Below are 17,165 nucleotides of genomic sequence, written 5' to 3'. Positions count from 1 at the left end.
CTGGGGTTTGAACTCAGGGCGTGGGCACTTCCCTGAGCTTCTTTTGCTCCAGGCTAGAGCTCTACCACTTGAGCCACACGCCACTTCAGCTTTTTCTGTGTATGTGGTACTGAGGAATCGAACCCAGGGCTTCATGCATGCCACATTCCCAGCCCCATAAAATCCTTCTTAACGCTGCCCAGGCACAAACCTGATCCAGCCCTGTCCTGAAAATGGAAGAGGAAAGATAAGTCTGTACTTCACAATTAGCTAGGATGGAAAGTCAAAGTTTGATGAGAAGAAAAGGCTGCACCTATTCGTTCTTCCATGAGGCTGCGCTGCATGCCTAACATTAAGAGTCTAGTTTCTTTCCGTTTTTCGTAAGTCGCTAAACGCCACCGCAGGCTGGAGGAAGGCCCTCAGTAACCTAGAGTTCTGGCTCCGCCCCTCCTGCTTTTGGTTCCGCTAGCTCCTCCCATCACTTAGAGGCGGCCACTGGCCCACCACGAAGACAGAAACCAGTCTTCAGCATTGCTTCTCCAAGACTCAGGCTTCGAACTCTGTGGCTGAAAAGGCGAGATCTGATGTTACACCACTAGTGTGTTCTGCCTCCGTTTAGGGGCCCTGCTGGGAAGCTTTCAGATAGAACCATTAGTGACACGGCACTCGATTGAATCGGTCTGTCTCTACGGTAGAAGAGGCGGGCTCGCCGCAGGCGCTCCAAGGCCAAAGCGAGATCCTACTGCGCAGGCGCAGTAGAGAATCGAAGGAGCCACCAATGGAGCTGTCCGGAGGGGAGCAAGAACCCGGAGCCGTCAGGTACCGAGCACTGGAGGGGCCAAGTGAGAGAAGAGACTCTGAGGAAACGAGCTGAGCTCGTGCTGGGCCTGAGGGCCCCTCTTGAGAGGCAGCCTCGCAGGTAATAGCGTCTCGGTGATGTCAGTGCTGCCCCTTCACCCGCAGGCTCCTGGACCTGCCCTGGGAAGATGTGCTGCTCCCACACGTCCTGAACCGCGTCCCGCTGTGCCAGCTGCTCCGGCTGCAGCGCGTCAGCAGGGCCTTCCGGGCGCTAGTGCAGCTGCATCTGGCCGGGCTGCGCCGTTTTGACGCTGCTCAGGTGAGCGGGGGGTGGGGGTGGGGGTGAGTGGAGGGGGGTGGAGCCCGGTCCCATCGGGGTGTCCCATCGGGGTACCACCCCTGTGCAGCTTCTGGTGCAGCCCCCGGCTCCACTGCAAGTCCTTCCCCATTCGGGCTGCAGGAGAAGCGATCCACACAGCATGGAGTACTCCAAAAGGGCGAATACTGGAGTGGCTGCTCCAAGGGGCCACGGAGGCTCTGTGGGGAGGGCAGGTGGCCAGCCCCAAGAGTAGGAAAACTTCGGGGTGGATAGGTAGTGTCTGTCCCGGTGCCTCTCTGCCTGCAGGTGGGTCCGCAGATCCCACGGGCCGCATTGGTCCGGTTACTTCGGGACACAGAATTGCTGCAGGAGCTGGCGTTGGCTCCGTGTCACGAATGGCTATCGGACGAAGACCTGGTGCCGGTACTGGCGCGGAATCCGCAGCTGCGGAACGTGTCGCTGGCTGGCTGCGGGCAACTGAGCCGCCATGCCCTTCGGATGCTGGCTGGGGGCTGCCCCCGTCTGCAACGCCTGTCGCTTGCGCACTGTGACTGGGTGGACGGGTTGGCGTTACGTGGCCTAGCCGACCGCTGCCCCGCCCTGGAGGAGCTGGATCTCACTGCCTGCCGGCAGCTCAAGGACGAAGCCATCGTGTACCTGGCGCAGAGGCGAGGTGCAGGCCTCCGCAGCCTCTCGCTGGCGGTCAACGCCAACGTTGGCGATGCCGCAGTCCAGGAATTAGCTCGGAACTGCCCGAAACTAGAGCACCTCGACCTCACTGGCTGCCTCCGAGTAGGAAGCGATAGCATCAGGTGCCTGGGCCGGCGGGGGAGGTAGGGGTGGGGGTGGGGAAGAAGCCGTTCAGCCCCCCTGGTGTTAGGTAGGAACTGGCTGTAGTCACCACACGCTATGCACTAAGAACAGAAACTCTAGGACTATCTAAGCAAGGGTTCAGTTTTTTTGTTTTTTTCCAGTCCTGGGCCTGGGCACTGTCCCTGAGCTTCTTTTGCTCAAGGCTAGCACTCTACCACTTGAGCCACAGCACCACTTCTGGCTTTTTCTGTGTATGTGGTACTGAGGAATCGAACCCAGGCCTTCATTGCATGCTAGGCAAGCACTCTACCACTAAGCCATATTCCCAGCCTAGAGTTCAGTTTTTAAACTGTGTGTGTGATGGGGCTTGAACTATGCCTGGGCGCTGTCCCTCAGCTCTTCAGCTCAAGGTAAGCTTTCTACCACTTAGCCATAGTGCCACTTCCAGATTTTTCTTTTTTTTTTTTTTGTCGGTCGTGGGGCTTGAACTCTGGGCCTGGGCGCTGTCCCTCAGCTCTTCAGCTCAAGGCGAGCGCTCTACCACTTGAGCTACAGCGCCACTTCCAGTTTTCTGGTGGTTTATTGGAGATAAGAGTCTCACGGTCTCTCCTGCCTGGGCTGGCTTTGAACCGCGATCCTCAGGTCTCAGCCTCCTGAGTAGCTAGGATTACAGGCGTGAGCCACCAGCGCCCGGCTAGCTTTTTCTGTTTATATGGTGCTGAGGAATGGAACCTAGTGCCTCATGCGTGCAAGGCAAGCACTCTACAACTAAGCCACAGTCCCAGTCCCGAAAGTTTTTTTTTTTGGTCGGTCTTGGGACTTAACTCTGAGCCTGGGAGCTGTCCTTGAGCTCTTTTTACTCAATGTTAGCACTCTACCACTTGTCATAGCACCACTTCCGACTTTTTTTTGTCATTAGTTGGAGTTAAGAGTCTCACGAATTTTCTTGTCCCAGCTGGCTTTGAACCTCGATCCTCAAGTCTCAGCCTTTTTTTTTTTTTTGGCCGTGGGGCTTGAACTCTGGACTTGGGCGCTGCCCCTAAGCTCTTCAGCTTAAGGCAAGTGTTCTACTGCTTGAGCCGCAGCGCCACTTCCAGTTTTCTAGTGGTTTATTGGAGATAAGAGTATCTGGGGCTGGCTATGAACTGTGATCCTCAGATCTCAGTCTCCTGAGTAACTAAGATTACAGGCGTGAACCACCAGCACCTGGCTAGTCTCAGCCTTCTGAGTAGCTAACATTACAGGCATGAGACACTTGGACTCAGCTAGTTTTTAAATTTTTGAACCAATATTTACACATTGGGCAATTGTACATAGGAAGCCTATTTCTTGAATTTCTTCAAGAGGAGGAAAATCCTGCAGTCATGGGTGGAACTAAGAGCAGGATCCCTCTAAGAAACAAGAGAAAGTATGCCCTAAACTGGAATTGGCTGGAGGCAGCCAGAGACTGAGTGAGGCTGGACCCTTCCGGAGTGTGGAGGCTGGCCTCTTAGCTTTACCTCACTCCTCCCCTCAGGACATTGGCAGAATACTGCCCAGCGCTGCGCTCTCTGAGGGTACGGCACTGCCACCATGTGGCCGAGCCCAGCCTGAGCCGCTTGAGGAAGCGGGGTGTGGACATCGACGTGGAACCACCACTGCACCAGGCCCTGGTGCTGCTGCAGGACATGGCAGGCTTCGCACCCTTTGTCAACCTGCAGGTCTGATACAACCTTCTGCCGGTGGGTGCACAGCTGGACTGTGTGGCTGAGGCCTAACACTGAGCTGTAGGAAATTAAACTGTGGGGACCTGTTGGAAGAGACCAGTATCTTGCCTACCCTGAAACTTCAAATAAAGAGCTTTTTGCCCTCTTTTGGCTGGTCTGCCATTGGTGACAGGGGATGTGAGGTTGGAGAAATAAGGTCAGATAGGCATAGTATCCCAACCCTGAAGCAGAAATGACCAGAGAGAGCTCACACCTTCCCTGAGCCACTTTACTGTGCCTGTGGAGGCAGCTCCAAGAGTAGGACAACACTATGGAGCCAGGAAGTAGGGTATTCAGAGAAGGGGGTCAGAGGTAAGGGAAGCCCCTCTGTGGAGGAGTCAGCTCTTGCAGACCTCTAGGATCTGGAAGGCTCAGGCAGAGTCCGGCAAGTGCCTCAGTGGAAGCGGTACTTCCTGGCTGGCTTGAGGTTGATGTATGTGGCCTTCATCTCTTCAGCCTCAGGGTTCCGAACATCTTTGAATCGCTCCCCTTTAGTGCTTACTACCTGGTTGTCGATGTATCGGATCAGCTTCTTGGGAGCCTGTTGGACAATCAGGCAGTGAGCAACAGAAGCCAGAAGCCAACCTCCCAACTCCACGTCATCAGCAATCCCAGCCCACTGACCTCCTTAGGAACCATGGGTCGGTGAATCTTCTGATCCTCTGCGCTATCCACCATCATGTACCTGCCAAAAACTGGCTGGGTGAAGCTCCTGCCACCCCAAGGAAGACCCTCTAGGGTTCAGCCCAGCCCAGTCCAGACTCACTTCTGAAGAATGAAGGATTTCAACTCATCCTTTTGGGGGCCTCGGAGACGCCTGGGTAGGTCCTGAAGAGAGGGGAAGCTTAAGCTAGACCCAGTGGCACCAGCAAGGGAAACAGATAGGGATAGGAAGGAGTGTGGATTTAATATCAAGATTGACTGTAGCTGAGGCCACATGGCTGGGAGCCAGGGCCAGGACAGGATACCTGATTGGGGCCATCCCAGCCTGGAGGCCCTTCCTTGCCCTCTACCAGTATCTGCACAGCTTCTTCCAAGTCCCCTCGCGCTTTGGCCAGCACCCATTGAGCTTGCTCCATTGAACAGGTAGGGAACACTTCCAGGAGCACATCCACCCCTGGCAACAGCTCCTCCTCATTGCCAGCCGCCTGTGGATACAAATGTTGACAAGAGGCCCCACTTCTTCCTTTCCCATTCCCAAGGCTCCTCACTGGTACCCCCCCCCCCCCACTACCTCATTTTGGATATCCCCAGCTGCAGCAGGAGACCTGGTATCTTCATTGCATTCTTCCGGCTGCTGCAAGGGCTCTGGAGAGATAGACACCTGACTTTGGACATAGGAGCTCTGTGGGTGTAGGTTCTCTTAAAGAGGCAGAGAGGGCATCAGGTTTGCTAGGACTTTGGGGGATGGGCTATGAATCTCCCAAGTGCCAGAGCACCAGACTCACCTTTGTTCCTGGCATCACTCAGCTGTACTGACAGCTTCTGCATCATGTCCCCTATTGTGCCTCTGAAAGGAAAAAGGTCATGAGAAGACTACTCTGTCTAGTCCATCCTCCAACCAGCCAAGACCCTCCTTTTGGTCCCCGCCAGGCCTTACTTAGGGATGTGGGCAAAGCCAGGCACATAGGCCTCCATCATCTCAATGAAGGCCTCCATATCGAAGTTCTCTTCTGAGGGGCCTAAAGGTCCCAGGTCCTCCAGGACGCCAAGCACATAGGAGAAAATGACCTCATCCAAGCCACTGCAGGAAGAGGACAGAACAAACCCTGGATAAGTCACTGGATATTTCCAGCAGCCCACCTAGACACTCCATTAATCAAACCTCAATCCTTGAGGCCAGAGTATCCCCTCTCCCCCACTCCCTCAGTTTGGGTTTCCATCTGTCCAGTGAAAGGAACAAGGGCAAGATGAGAGGTAAATTCATCTCACCAGATTAAAATCAATCCTCCTCACTTCTGAAACAGCCAGGGCTGAGTACTTCTATCAGTCTTTTTATTAGCTGCCCATACTTCTGCCTGGCAGTAACAACTCTGGGCCTAGTAAGGCCCTTCTTGGTGTTCCTACCTGAGGTCGGCCTCTGGGAGGTGTGTCTGGACAAAGGTAAGGAGAGCTGCACTGACAATCCTTTCCAACTCCATGCTCTCTCCTCTTCTGAAGGGACACAAGACAGACAAAAGGATTGCCAGGTCTTCTTCTGCTTGTCTCTGCTTACTGGGCCCCAGGGCTTTAGCTCCTCCCTCCCAGCCAGGGGTGGGACCCTCTATTGATGGTTGTCCTGCCAGTTCCCCCAAGCACAGCCTCAACTCCCTCTGCCACCCACCTCCGCCTCTTCCAACTCAAGACAGGCCTGGGCACTGTCTCCAGAGGGCAGTGGCCCCCTCCCCACCTCTCCACCTCCATCCCACTCCCCAGCAGCCAGCCAGACCCTAGAACAAGGAGCCAAGGCCTTAGGGTCACATGCCTCGTGGCTAAAGAATCTTGTCACTAAGAGGGCCACTTGGCCCCCAAGTCAAATCACAAGGGAGCCATTGTCCAGACCCCTCTCTGAAGGAGCAGAGCTCAAGATCTAGCATTTCCCTTCCTCCACCCAGAAGAAGCCACTCACCCTCTGCACAAAAGGTTGCTTTTCCCCCCTGGCTCTGGGGCCTATATGGAAGGGAAAGGTTTGTTCTGATTCTCTTCTGCTACTTCCTGTCCTTCCAGCATCCAGGGCTGTTTTAGAAGACTTTCCAGCCTCTGAGCCTAAGATCAGGCTCCCAACTTCATCATTCCCCCCTTGCTTACTCCACTCCTGCTCCCAGCCCTCTGGCTGTTCCTCCTGCTCTTCCCTGTCTGCTGTCTTCCTGCCTATACCCCATCGATATCTTCAAGATTCTACTCAAATGTTTCCTCCTTAGAGAGACATTTCCTGACTAAGATACCTATAGTGTTTTCCAAGCTGGGAGCTGGTGGCTCACGCCTGTAATCCTAGCTACTCAGGAGGCTGAAATCTGAGGATTGCATTTCAAAGCCAGCCCAGGCAGGAAAGCCTGTGTGTCAGTCGTGGGGGCCTGAACTCTGGGCCTGGGTGCTGTCCCTCAGCTCTTCAGCTCAAGGTTAGCACTCTACCACTTGAGGCACAGTGTCACTTTTGGTTTTCTAGTGGTTTACTGGAGATAAGAGTCTCACAGACTTTCCTGCCCAGCCTGGCTTTGAACCGTGATCCTTAGATCTCAGCCTCTTGAGTAGCTAGGATTACAGGCTTGAGCCACCGGCACCCAGCTCCATGAGACTCTTGTCTACAATTGACTACCAGAAAAAAAAAATGGAAGTGGCACTGTGGCTCAAGTGGTAGAGCACTCACCTTGAGCTGAAGAACTCAGGGACAGTGCTCAGGCCCAGAGTTCAAGTTCTATGTGCAACCAAAAACAAAGGTGTTTTCCACACTTCCTAACCCCTTCTATGTTAATCTGTCTGATGTCTGTCCTCCCCTAGATAGTGTTTGCTGCAAGAGCAGAAGGCAGGGTCCTGTTCACAGGTATAGCCCTAGCACCTAGGAAAATGCCTGTATTGAGTGCTGGGCAAATATTTGACTTATTTCACCCTATATGTTTTTGACTCCCCAAAGTCTATATCTGAGAGTCAGGAATGTACACTGTGGTAAGGAATGGCTAGGCACCATTGGCCAAAATGTCAGCTCATATTCCCATTTAGAAGGCTCAAAAGCACCTCCCATCTACAAACATCTCCCGGACTGACACTACTCACTCAGTTGTCAAACCTGACACTTGTCAATTACCCTCGATTTTACCCTCCTTCACTCCTATCTGCACCCTTCTGGTGTCTTACCTTTCTGGCTATTTCTTTCCTGCCACCCTGCTAAAGCTCACAGCTCCTATTTCTTCACTCTCGTGCTCTCAGTCTGGAAGATCTCACCTGGCCCCACATCCTTTGGCACCAATGTTATGTTCACAATTCCCAAATCCTGTAGGCCAGTCTCATTCTCTTAAGCTACAAACGTGTTCCTCTACCTCCCTGACACTGCTGTGTGGATACTCTGCAGGCACTTCATACTTTACATATACCAAAGTGACATTTTCCCAAGGTCATTTTTCTTTTTCTCTTTTGCCAGTCCTGGGCTTGAACCCTAGCTCCTTTTTGCTCAAGACTAGCATTATACCATTTGAGCTCTAGCACCACTTCTGGATTTTATTTTGGTGATTAGTTGGAGAAAAAGAGTCTCACAAAGCCAGGTGCTGGTGGCTCATACCTGTAATCCTACCTACTCAGGAGGCTGAGATCTGAGGATGGTGGTTCAAAGTCAGCCCAGGAAAGCCCATGAGACTTATCTCTAATTTACCACCAAAAAACTGGAAGCAGTGCTTTAGCTTAAGTGGTAGAGCTCTAGCCTTGAGCAAAAAGCTCAGGGACAGTACCCAGGCCCTGAGCTTGAGCTCCAGGACCATGGGATGGGGGGAGGGAGAGTCTTCTTCCCTGTACTTTTTTTGGGGGGAGGGGCAGTCCCAGGGCTTGAACCAGAGCCTGGGCACTGTCCCTAAGCTTCTTTTTGTTCAAGGCTAGCACTCTATCACTTGAGCTACAGCGCAACTTCCAGCTTTTTCTGTGTTTGTGGTACTGAGTAATCGAACCCAGGGCTTCATGCATGCTAGGCAACCACTCTTATCACTGAGCCACATTCCCAGCCCTTCCCTGGAATTTTTGTGCTGGCTTGTATACTAAGACCCCATCTTTCCTCTTCCTCTGGGTCTGGACCCTGTCCCTGAGCTCCTCAGTTCAAGGTGAACTCTACCTCTTGAACCACAGCAACACTTCCGGTTTTCTGGTGGTTAATTGGAGATAAAAATCTCAGGACATTCCTGCCCAGGCTGGCTTTGTAGCAAGATCCTCAGATCTCAGCCTCCTGAGCAGCTAGGATTACAGGTGTGAGCCACCAGTACCCTGCATACCCCATTATTTCTTGGATGCTCCAAGTCAGGGATCACCTAAGAAAACATGACTATCAAGCCAATGCTGGTTGTTTACACCTGTAATACTAGCTATTCAAGAGGGTAGATCTGAGGATTGTGGGTGGAAGCCAACCCAGGCAGAATAATACATGAGATTCTTTTTTTTTTTTTTGTCGGTCGTGGGGCTTGAACTCTGGGCCTGGGCGCTGTCCTTCAGCTCTTCAGCTCAAGGCAAGTGCTCTACCACTTGAGCTACAGTGCCACTTCCCCTTTTCTGGTGGTTTATTGGAGATAGGAGTCTCACAGTCTCTCCTGCCCGGGCTGGCTTTGAACCGCGATCCTCAGATCTCAGCCTCCTGAGTAGCTAGGATTACAGGCGTGAGCCACCAGCGCCCGGCTACATGAGATTCTTATCTTCAGTTAACCAACAAAAAGCCAGAAGTGGAGGCATGACTCAAGTGGTAGAGTACCAGCCTTGAGCAAAAAAGCCAAACAAGAGTTTGAGCCCTTGGGGCTGGGAAGGTGGCTCAGTGGTAGAGTGCTTGCCTTGCATGCATGAGGCTCTGGGTTCAATTCCTCAGCACAACATAAGCAGAAAAAGCCAGAAGTGGCGCTGTGGCTCAAGTGGTTGAGCACTAGCCTTGAGCTGAAAAGCTGAGGGATAGCACCCAGGCCAAGAGTTCAGGCCCATGACTGACAAAAAAAAAAAAGTTTGAGCCCTTGAATTGAAGCCCCCATACCAGCACAGAAGAAGAAGAAGGAGGAGGAGGAGGAGAAGAGGGGGGGGGGAGGGAGAGGGGGAGGGGAGGGGGAGGAGGAAAGAAAGAAAAGGAAAGAAATAAAGAAATTTACATAGTGTTTACCAGGCAGTTTAAAGCACTTTACATGTGAGAATTAGGGATACTAATATTATCCCCATTATACCTGAAAGGACTTGGAGGCACTGAAAGGTTAAATAACTTGCCCAAGGTCACAGGGCAAGTAGGTTACTGGAAGATTCACACCCAAGCAGCCTGGCTCCAGACTCCTGTTAACTTACCACACTACTCGGATGATGCCAACAGTGTGGTAGAGACCTGCATGGTCTCTTCTGCCTGGCCTGCTGTCTTGCCTATTTCAGAATCTTTGGTCATACCATTCTTCCTGCTCATAACATTGTTCCTCTGCCTCCCCAAATCTCATTCCGAAGGACTCACTTCCTCTCTGCTGCCAAGCCTGATACTCTATCCTCACTGCCCACAACTGGTCTGAGAGTCTCCCAAGGGCCAAGCACAGGCCTGCACCCTCCAGATGCTCTACAGGGACCTTCTTCAAGTTAAGAATCATGCTGCTCGGGCTAGGAAGGTGGCTCAGTGGTAGAGCGCTTGCCTTGCATGCCTAAGGCCCTGGGTTCGATTCCTCAGCACCACATAAGCAAAAAGAAAAAAAGCCAGAAGTGGCGCTGTGGCTCAAGTGGTAGAGCGCTAGCTTTGAGCTGAAGAGCTGAGGGTCAGCGCCCAGGCCCAGAGTTCAGGCCCCATGACTGGAAAAAAAAAAAAGAATCATGCTGCTCTGTTGGAGTGGAGAGATGCTCAAAGTAGATGGGAGAGCAGGCCATGTAGGAGGAGGAATCCTGAGAATCTGTGTTAGGGCTTCCTGGGTGCCCAGGGTGCAAGGGGTCTAGTATAGAGGCCATCTCTACTTCTCCCATCCCTTAGAAAGCTCTGCTCCTGGGATCCTAGACCCATAAATGAAGGCCTCCCAAATACCATTTCCCCTGATCTCCAAGTCTGGCACCAAGGACATAACGGGGAACAAGGAGCACAAGAGATTCCACCATCTAGTCGGGAAGGAGCACAAACCCAAGAAGGTGGAGCACAAGAAGTGGGATGATAGCCGATCCTTGTGGCCCTAAAGCCGCTAGCAGGGCACCCTTCCAGAATAGTGAGCCCGAGAGCACAGGGATGTGGTTGCGGCCCTGAGGACACATGACAGGCAGGCCTGAGGAAACTAGATGTGCCCTGATGCAGGCCACTAGAATCAGAGATGGGGGTCCGGCAGGCTCCCGGGAGGAGTGGGTGTACCATGGGGGAACACACACAGAACAGGTACCCGGGGTCAGCGCTCTCCGCGACCCTCCTAGCCCTAAGCCGAGAGGCTGGAGGGGAAATCACCTGCTCTGTCCGGCGCCGACGGCGACTTGTCCCGCGCGGTGCAGTTCTCATCCCCACAGCCCAACCAACGAGATCAAAGGCGGGGCCCAGAGCGGTTCTTTCCCAGAAGCGCCGCAGCGGCCATCTTTGGGAAGGGCAAATTGCCCACAATGGGGCGGGACTTCGGGTCCCATTCCCAAATGTCACAGGGCTTTGGGAGAAGCTCCTACGGCAGCCATTTTTGTTGAGGGTAAGGAGGCGTGAGGTTCCCGCCAGTGGGTGGAGTGAAAGCGGGCGTCTGGCATTATATTCCCGCTCAGTTCCTTCTAGACCGCGTGGGAACAAAGTCTTTCGGTATTTGAACACGAAAGAACCTAGTAGCTTCCCGTCTTGCTTCCTCACCCTCATGATGGCTATTCCTGAAGTCCTGTAGATTTCTCTGTCTTGCCTTTCCACACACTACCTTGACTCCTTGGTTGGATCTAGTAGCCCTCCTGCCAGACCCGATGTTCTTGCTGTTAGGGAGGCTAATGCTAACCCTTCCCGAGTCTAGTTGTCTCCCCCTTCACAGTCGGTCCAGGCGGTCAAGCCCTCTCCTTCTGTGAGCTGGGGGGGAGCTGCCACCCCCTCCCTTCACCCCGTCTGTGCCCTTGGCAGGATGCCTCCCCCATGTCTTGGGAAAGAAAAGTATAGCAATTGCCAGAGGTAAGGATCTACCTGAGCCCAGATCCGGGACAACCTTCAAACCACCTCCACCCCCAGCCCCTGTGCCCTGTGCCCATGCTGGGATTCTAGGACAGGACTGTTGCACCCAGCAAGGCCTCAGCTTCCTGTTTCTGTTCCTCCTGCCTCAGCTTTCTGGGACTGCCCTGGGGAAGCCCACAACTCTCCCTTCCTGAGAACCCCAAAATGGGTAAGAAGGAAAGCGTCCTCTTCAAGGACAAACTAGCCCATCTCAGTCGGCAAGGATGAGCCCCCTTTCAATGTTCCCCATGTAGAGAGCACGGGAACCCAAAAGCCATAGCTTTTGGCTGAGATCATAGTCTAAGGGAGAAAGTTTCATCCTCTCCCTTTTCGTCCAGTCCTGTCCTCTAAAGACTGGAGCAGTGTGAAGATAGATAGGATCTCCCATTCCTCACGGCAGGCTCCCAACCTCCACCTGGAGCTGGGTCCTGGGTTTTCAGAGATCAGGTTGTTGCTGCTGGGCAGAGGGAAGGAAAAGGAGGAGGGAGGGACCCATTTTGGCTTGGCTTCTCCCATAAAACCACTGTGGTTGCCAGGCTGGCGCTATCGGGGTTAATGAGGGGTGGGGTGACAGCCACTTTGAACTCTGGCCAGGTAGGCCCCAGGGAAGGGGCCATCCTGATCCAGGCCTCTGCCAGCTCTCCCCTTCTGGTCCCCTTTCCTCCTCCCCAGCTGGCCATTGCACAATACCAATGACTCTTCATTAGTTACCAACCCCATTCCCGGAACATTCAGGTTTCTTCAGTATAGCTGCCTCTCCTTCTGACTCTCACAATCATACCCTAACACTGTGCTGTTTCCCTTCCCCATCTCCTGTTTCTTGGATGGCAGCTGATGTAGCAGGATGTCAGAAAGAACTTCCCTGAATTTTGAGGGAAGGGTGATGGGAAAGATCTCTCAGGGGGAAGCCCCTCCATTTTCAGCTCAAACTCCAGGGACACTCAAGTTTGTGTAGCAGGGGTCAGTGCTGTTGGGGGTGAGAATAGAAACCTTACTGAAGAGAAGGACCACTACAGACACTAGTCATACAGTAGAGTTCCAGGGAACTTCTGCCTTGCTCAGAATTCCACAGTGGCCCCAACCTAACCTTCCTGGAATGTACTCTTAGATTTCAGTCTTTGCTTCCCCAAGGTGGGAGAATCCACCTGTCCTTTGAATGCCACCTAAAGCTACACCAGGGGACAGGGGTGGGTGCAGTTTGGCCTGCTCTCATCAATTTTCTCAGCTGACTTTTGCAGTTAGTATCCATATGGGGGTCTCCTGAGCTGAAAAAAAGCTAGGGAAAGACTGCTGAAGTGTTTCTATCAATTCCCCTATGACTCAGCCTCAAAACAAGGAATTGTGCTTGAATTCAGGATCTGGACCGATGTTTGAGGGCATTTAAGAGCAGAGAAAGCAGTGGGGTACTGATCTCAGGGGTGGGAAAGGCAGTCACAGACATGAGACGAAGAAGCAAACACTTGGAAGAGGAGGAGTGGTCCTTGCTCTGGCTTGAGGTCAAAAAGGGCTCTCCTGGGCAGGGTGCCTGGCCCTCCCACACCTTCCTCCTTTCTCAGAAGAGTCCATGTGGGGGCGGGGGTGCTGGCGCTGGGTGGGGGCCTATTTAAGGAGCACCACAAAGCACATTATTGCAGATCCAGCCCTAGGAGCACCAGAGGAAGGCATCGTGGGTAAGTACTTCCCCTTTCTCTGGATTCAGCAGAGTAGGGGTAGAGTGACCCCTGAGTCTGTGGCTTGGCTGTGTCCCTCTGCAGGGACAGGCTGCAGGTCTGCCCTTTGAGTGAAGACAGCATTTAGACCTTGATTTGACTTTCTAGAAAATGAAAGTGTGTTTCAGAGTACTCATTCTTCTCCATTCAGCTTCAGACGCTTAATATTTTCATTCACGTGAGGAACTTTGAAGATTTTTCAGAGCTGGCACTCCTGATGTCTTGGGAAATCCCATCTTATCTGGCTCAGGAAGGCTCTTAGTCTGCAGAGAGATACCTTTCTTTCCCCAGGCCCTCAGTCATCTAGCCCTATATTTGTATCCATAAGGAATACATCTTGCTGGGAGGTGACAGGCCTACAATGCCCTGTGTCTGGGAGACCAAGTCCTGGTCTTCTCCCTGAGCCCTCTCCTCTCATGGCCTATTCCAGTACCTTGCCCATTTCCCTACCTATGGTTCCCTAATCCCAACTCAGTCTCTTCTCCTCTCCCCCTGAGAAAGGAAGTAGTCTGAGACCCCAGGATTCATCCTGAGATTCAACTTGTTCATTCAGGAAATATGGAGAACATCATAGAAGGAAGCCCAGGAAGGCAGTGTCCAATGAGGGAACGTTGGCCACCTGGCTCTGAGAACTGAATTCCATAGGCCGTGAGCTTTAGCAATGCCCTAGGAATTCAGTTCTAGTGCCCGGCTGAGCTGTACCATCAATAAAGGTCTTGGAGAAACTGATAGCTTATTACCATCTCAACAAAATTGCTCCTCCAGGAACCCAGGCTGAAGCTTTCTCTGCACTCAGGGCCTGGGCGCTGTCCCTCAGCTCTTCAGCTCAAGGCTAGCGCTCTACCACTTGAGCCACAGCACCACTTCCGGCTTTTTTTCTTTTTGCTTATGTGGTGCTGAGGAATCGAACCCAGGGCCTCATGCATGCAAGGCAAGCGCTCTACCACTGAGCCACCTTCCCAGCCCCGAAGCTTTCTCTTTTTATTAACAACTTTGACTTGGGCTACTCTTCTCCCCAAATCTCATTACTCTAATGGTCTTGCATGATATGGCCTTTAGTCTTCCATTGCGGCCTGGTCAAATCTGCTCTCCCCTAAGACCTTGCTACTTTCCTGCTCCTGCTGTTATATTGGCTGGTCCCTCCTCAACTCATTTTGGAAGCCTCTTTCCCATCACTGTCTGCAGGAGTGCTCTACATCTTGCAAAGCTTCTCTCAATAATCTGAATAATGCATAAATTCCTTATAATCTCCAATGGGGCTGGACTCAGGAGCCTCCTACCCTGGTAGCCTCTAACCCAGTGTTCTTTTTTTTTTTGGGGGGGGGGGTGGGCCCGTCGTGGGGCCTGAACTCTGGGTCTGAGCGCTGTCCCTCAGCTCTTCAGTTCAAGGCTAGCGCTCTACCACTTGAGCCACAGCACCACTTCCGGCTTTTTTTTCTTTTTGCTTATGTGGTGCTGGGGAATCGAACCCAGGGCCTCAGGCATGCAAGGCAAGTGCTCTACCACTAAGCCACCTTCCCAGTCCCCTAACCCAGTGTTCTTTACATAGTGGCTCCTCAATAAATGGTCCTTGCATCTTGTTACATGTGTTTCAGGTGTGAAGAGGCAATCTAACCCACATGTCAAGGCACATTAGACACATTCTCTCTGAATAACCTTGGAAGTTTTTAACTTCTATGGTCTCAGTTTCCTTATCTGAAAATAGAAACAATAATTAAAGCTGGGTACTGGTGGCTCATGCCTGTAATCCTACCTACTCAGGAGGCTGAGATCTGAGGATGGTGGTTTGAAATCAGCCCAAGCAGAAAAGTCCATGGGACTTATCTCCAATTAACCACTAGAAAACTGGAAGTGGTGCTGTGGCTCAAGTGGTAGAGCACTAGCCTCGAGCTGAAGAGCTGAGGGACAGCACCCAGGCCCAGAGTTCAGGCCTCATGACAGGACCCAAAAAAAAAAAAGGGGGGGGGGGGATTTGAGAAGGCTTTGTTACCAGCATACAGAAACTTTTTTTTTTCTAGTCCTGAGGCTTGAATTCAGCGCTTCATGCATGCAAGGCAAGCACTCTACCACTGAGCCACCTTCCCAACCCCTACTACTTCTCTCTGACTGGTTTCCTGATATTATTTACACTAGTAAACTGAAGGGGTTGGAGTGGATGAACAGTAAGACCCCTGGCATGTATTGTTTCAAAAGCTTTCTAATTGCTTCATTCCCACAATGGCTATTCTCTTCCCCTGTTTATAAACCTTCACCCACTAAGAATAAGAACCAAAATTGTCAACATGGCTTCAAGGCCTTGAAGAATCTGGCTTCATCTCAAACCTCATTTAATTGTAACTTTCCTTCCAAATCACAGGAAAAGGACACTGGTCTTAAAGTCTTTTTTTTTTTTTTTTTGTCGGTCGTGGGGCCTGAACTCTGGGCCTGAGCACTGTCCCTCAGCACTTCAGCTCAAGGCTAGTGCTCTACCACTTGAGCCACAGTGCCACTTCTGGCTTTTTCTGCTTATGTGGTATAGGGGAATCGAACCCAGGGCCTCATGCAATCGAGGCAAACACTCTACCACTGAGCCACCTTCCCAGCCCTCGTAGAGTCTTATGACTGCTTTTTTTCACCAGGTACAGTGGATGATCTTTAGGTGAAGAGGAAGACTTCTGTAACTCTCACCCACCACATAGTTCAGGCTGATACAATCATACATTCGCCTGTTTGTTTGTTGTTGATCTCCTCCTCTGCTAGCCTCCATGAGAGGGAACTTGCTTGGCTTTCTGCTGTAGCTCCAATACCCAGAATACTGCCCTGGCATCTTGTGGACACCATAGGTCTGATGAGAAAAGAAGGCAACTTTCAATGCATAGAGCTTGGGACTTCATCATGCCTTGCCTGGCTCTTCTTTCCTCCTCTTTCTTCTCTGTATGATTAGTGTCTGTATGTTCTGCTTTACTTGGGGAATAGGGTTTGAATTCAGGGCCTCTCAGTCTCACTTGGCTTTTCCAATAAAGGTTAGTGCTCTATCACTTGAGCCACACCTCCGTTTTGGCTTTTGCTGCTTAATTGGAGATAAGAGTCTCAGATTTGTCTTCCCAGGCTGGTTTTGAACCTTGATCATTAGATTTCAGCCTTCTGGATTATAGGCATGAATTTTTTTTCCCAGTCCTAGGTGCTGTCCCTGAGCTTCTTTTGCTCTAGGCTAGCACTCTACCACTTGAGCCACAGCACCACTTCTGGCTTTTTCTGATTATGTGGTATTGAGGATTCAAATCAGGGCTTCATGCATATTAGGCAAGCACTCTACCACTAAGTCACATTCCCAGGCCTGCATGATCATCTTTAAATTGAAAAATAAATTGCTAGATGCCAGGACTCATGCCTGTCATCTAGCAACATGGGAGATTGAGATCTGATGTCTGTGGTTCCATGACAACCTGGGAAGAAAAGCCCACAAAACTCCATTTCCTTAGAAGAAGCTGGGCATGGAATCTGTCATGCCAACTACCCTAGTTAAAAAATAGGAGGTTCGTGGTCCATTTATATTCCCGGGCAGGAAGTGAGACCCTATCTCAAAAATAACATTACAGCTGGGTGCCAGTGGCTTAAACCTGTAATCCTAACTACTCAGGAGGCTGAGATCTGAGGATCACAGTTCAAAGCCAGCCTGTGCAAGAAAGGCCATGAATCTTTTATTTCCAATAAACTACCCAAAAAAATCTAGAATTTGATGTCTGGCTAGAATGCCAGCCTTGAGCAAAAGGAGCTCAGGGTGGGGCTGGGAAGATGGCTCAGTGGTAGAGTGCTTGCCTTGCATGCATGAGGCCCTGGGTTCGATTCCTCAGCACCACATAAGCAGAAAAAGCCAGAAGTGGGACTGACTCTCTAGTGGTAGAGCGCTAGCCTTGAGCTGAAGAGCTGAGGGACAGCGCCCAAGCCCAGAATGCAGGCCCCATAACCAAATAAATAAATAAAAAGGAGCTCAGGGT

General features: G+C 51.7%; 3 protein-coding genes across 4 annotated transcripts in view; 2 read left to right on the top strand and 1 right to left on the bottom strand.

The window, feature by feature from the left end:
• Positions 1-495: 495 nt before the first annotated feature.
• Fbxl15 (F-box and leucine rich repeat protein 15) lies at positions 496-3,761 on the top strand. Its single transcript, XM_042689241.1, has 4 exons — positions 496-798; positions 943-1,096; positions 1,403-1,908; positions 3,426-3,761. The coding sequence occupies exons 1-4, from the start codon at positions 758-760 to the stop codon at positions 3,613-3,615; spliced, it is 891 nt and encodes a 296-aa protein (XP_042545175.1). The 5' UTR covers positions 496-757; the 3' UTR covers positions 3,616-3,761.
• Positions 3,762-3,862: 101 nt separating this feature from the next.
• Cuedc2 (CUE domain containing 2) lies at positions 3,863-10,888 on the bottom strand. Of its 2 annotated transcripts, none has more exons than XM_042689242.1 (9): positions 10,757-10,888; positions 5,722-5,808; positions 5,255-5,398; positions 5,103-5,164; positions 4,889-5,016; positions 4,623-4,802; positions 4,421-4,482; positions 4,279-4,339; positions 3,863-4,195 (listed from the first exon to the last, which is right to left on the bottom strand). In XM_042689242.1, exons 2-9 carry the CDS (start codon positions 5,793-5,795, stop codon positions 4,049-4,051), a joined length of 858 nt encoding a protein of 285 aa, XP_042545176.1. In that variant the 5' UTR covers positions 5,796-5,808; positions 10,757-10,888; the 3' UTR covers positions 3,863-4,048. The 2 variants fall into 2 exon arrangements, with proteins under 2 accessions (XP_042545176.1, XP_042545177.1); XM_042689243.1 differs by having other exon boundaries at positions 4,889-4,962.
• A 2,222-nt stretch (positions 10,889-13,110) lies between these two features.
• The window catches only part of Mfsd13a (major facilitator superfamily domain containing 13A), a 36,420-nt gene continuing 32,365 nt past the window's right edge, over positions 13,111-17,165 (top strand). The window contains exon 1 of the mRNA XM_042689240.1: positions 13,111-13,149. The gene's annotated coding sequence lies outside the window, so the exon portion shown is untranslated. The remainder of the gene's footprint in view (positions 13,150-17,165) is intronic.

This window comes from Dipodomys spectabilis, unplaced genomic scaffold, assembly GCF_019054845.1.
Source record: "Dipodomys spectabilis isolate Male_0828 unplaced genomic scaffold, ASM1905484v1 ptg000125l, whole genome shotgun sequence".
NCBI classification, from domain to species: Eukaryota; Metazoa; Chordata; class Mammalia; order Rodentia; family Heteromyidae; genus Dipodomys; species Dipodomys spectabilis.
This window is presented reverse-complemented; position numbering and strand designations above follow the sequence as displayed.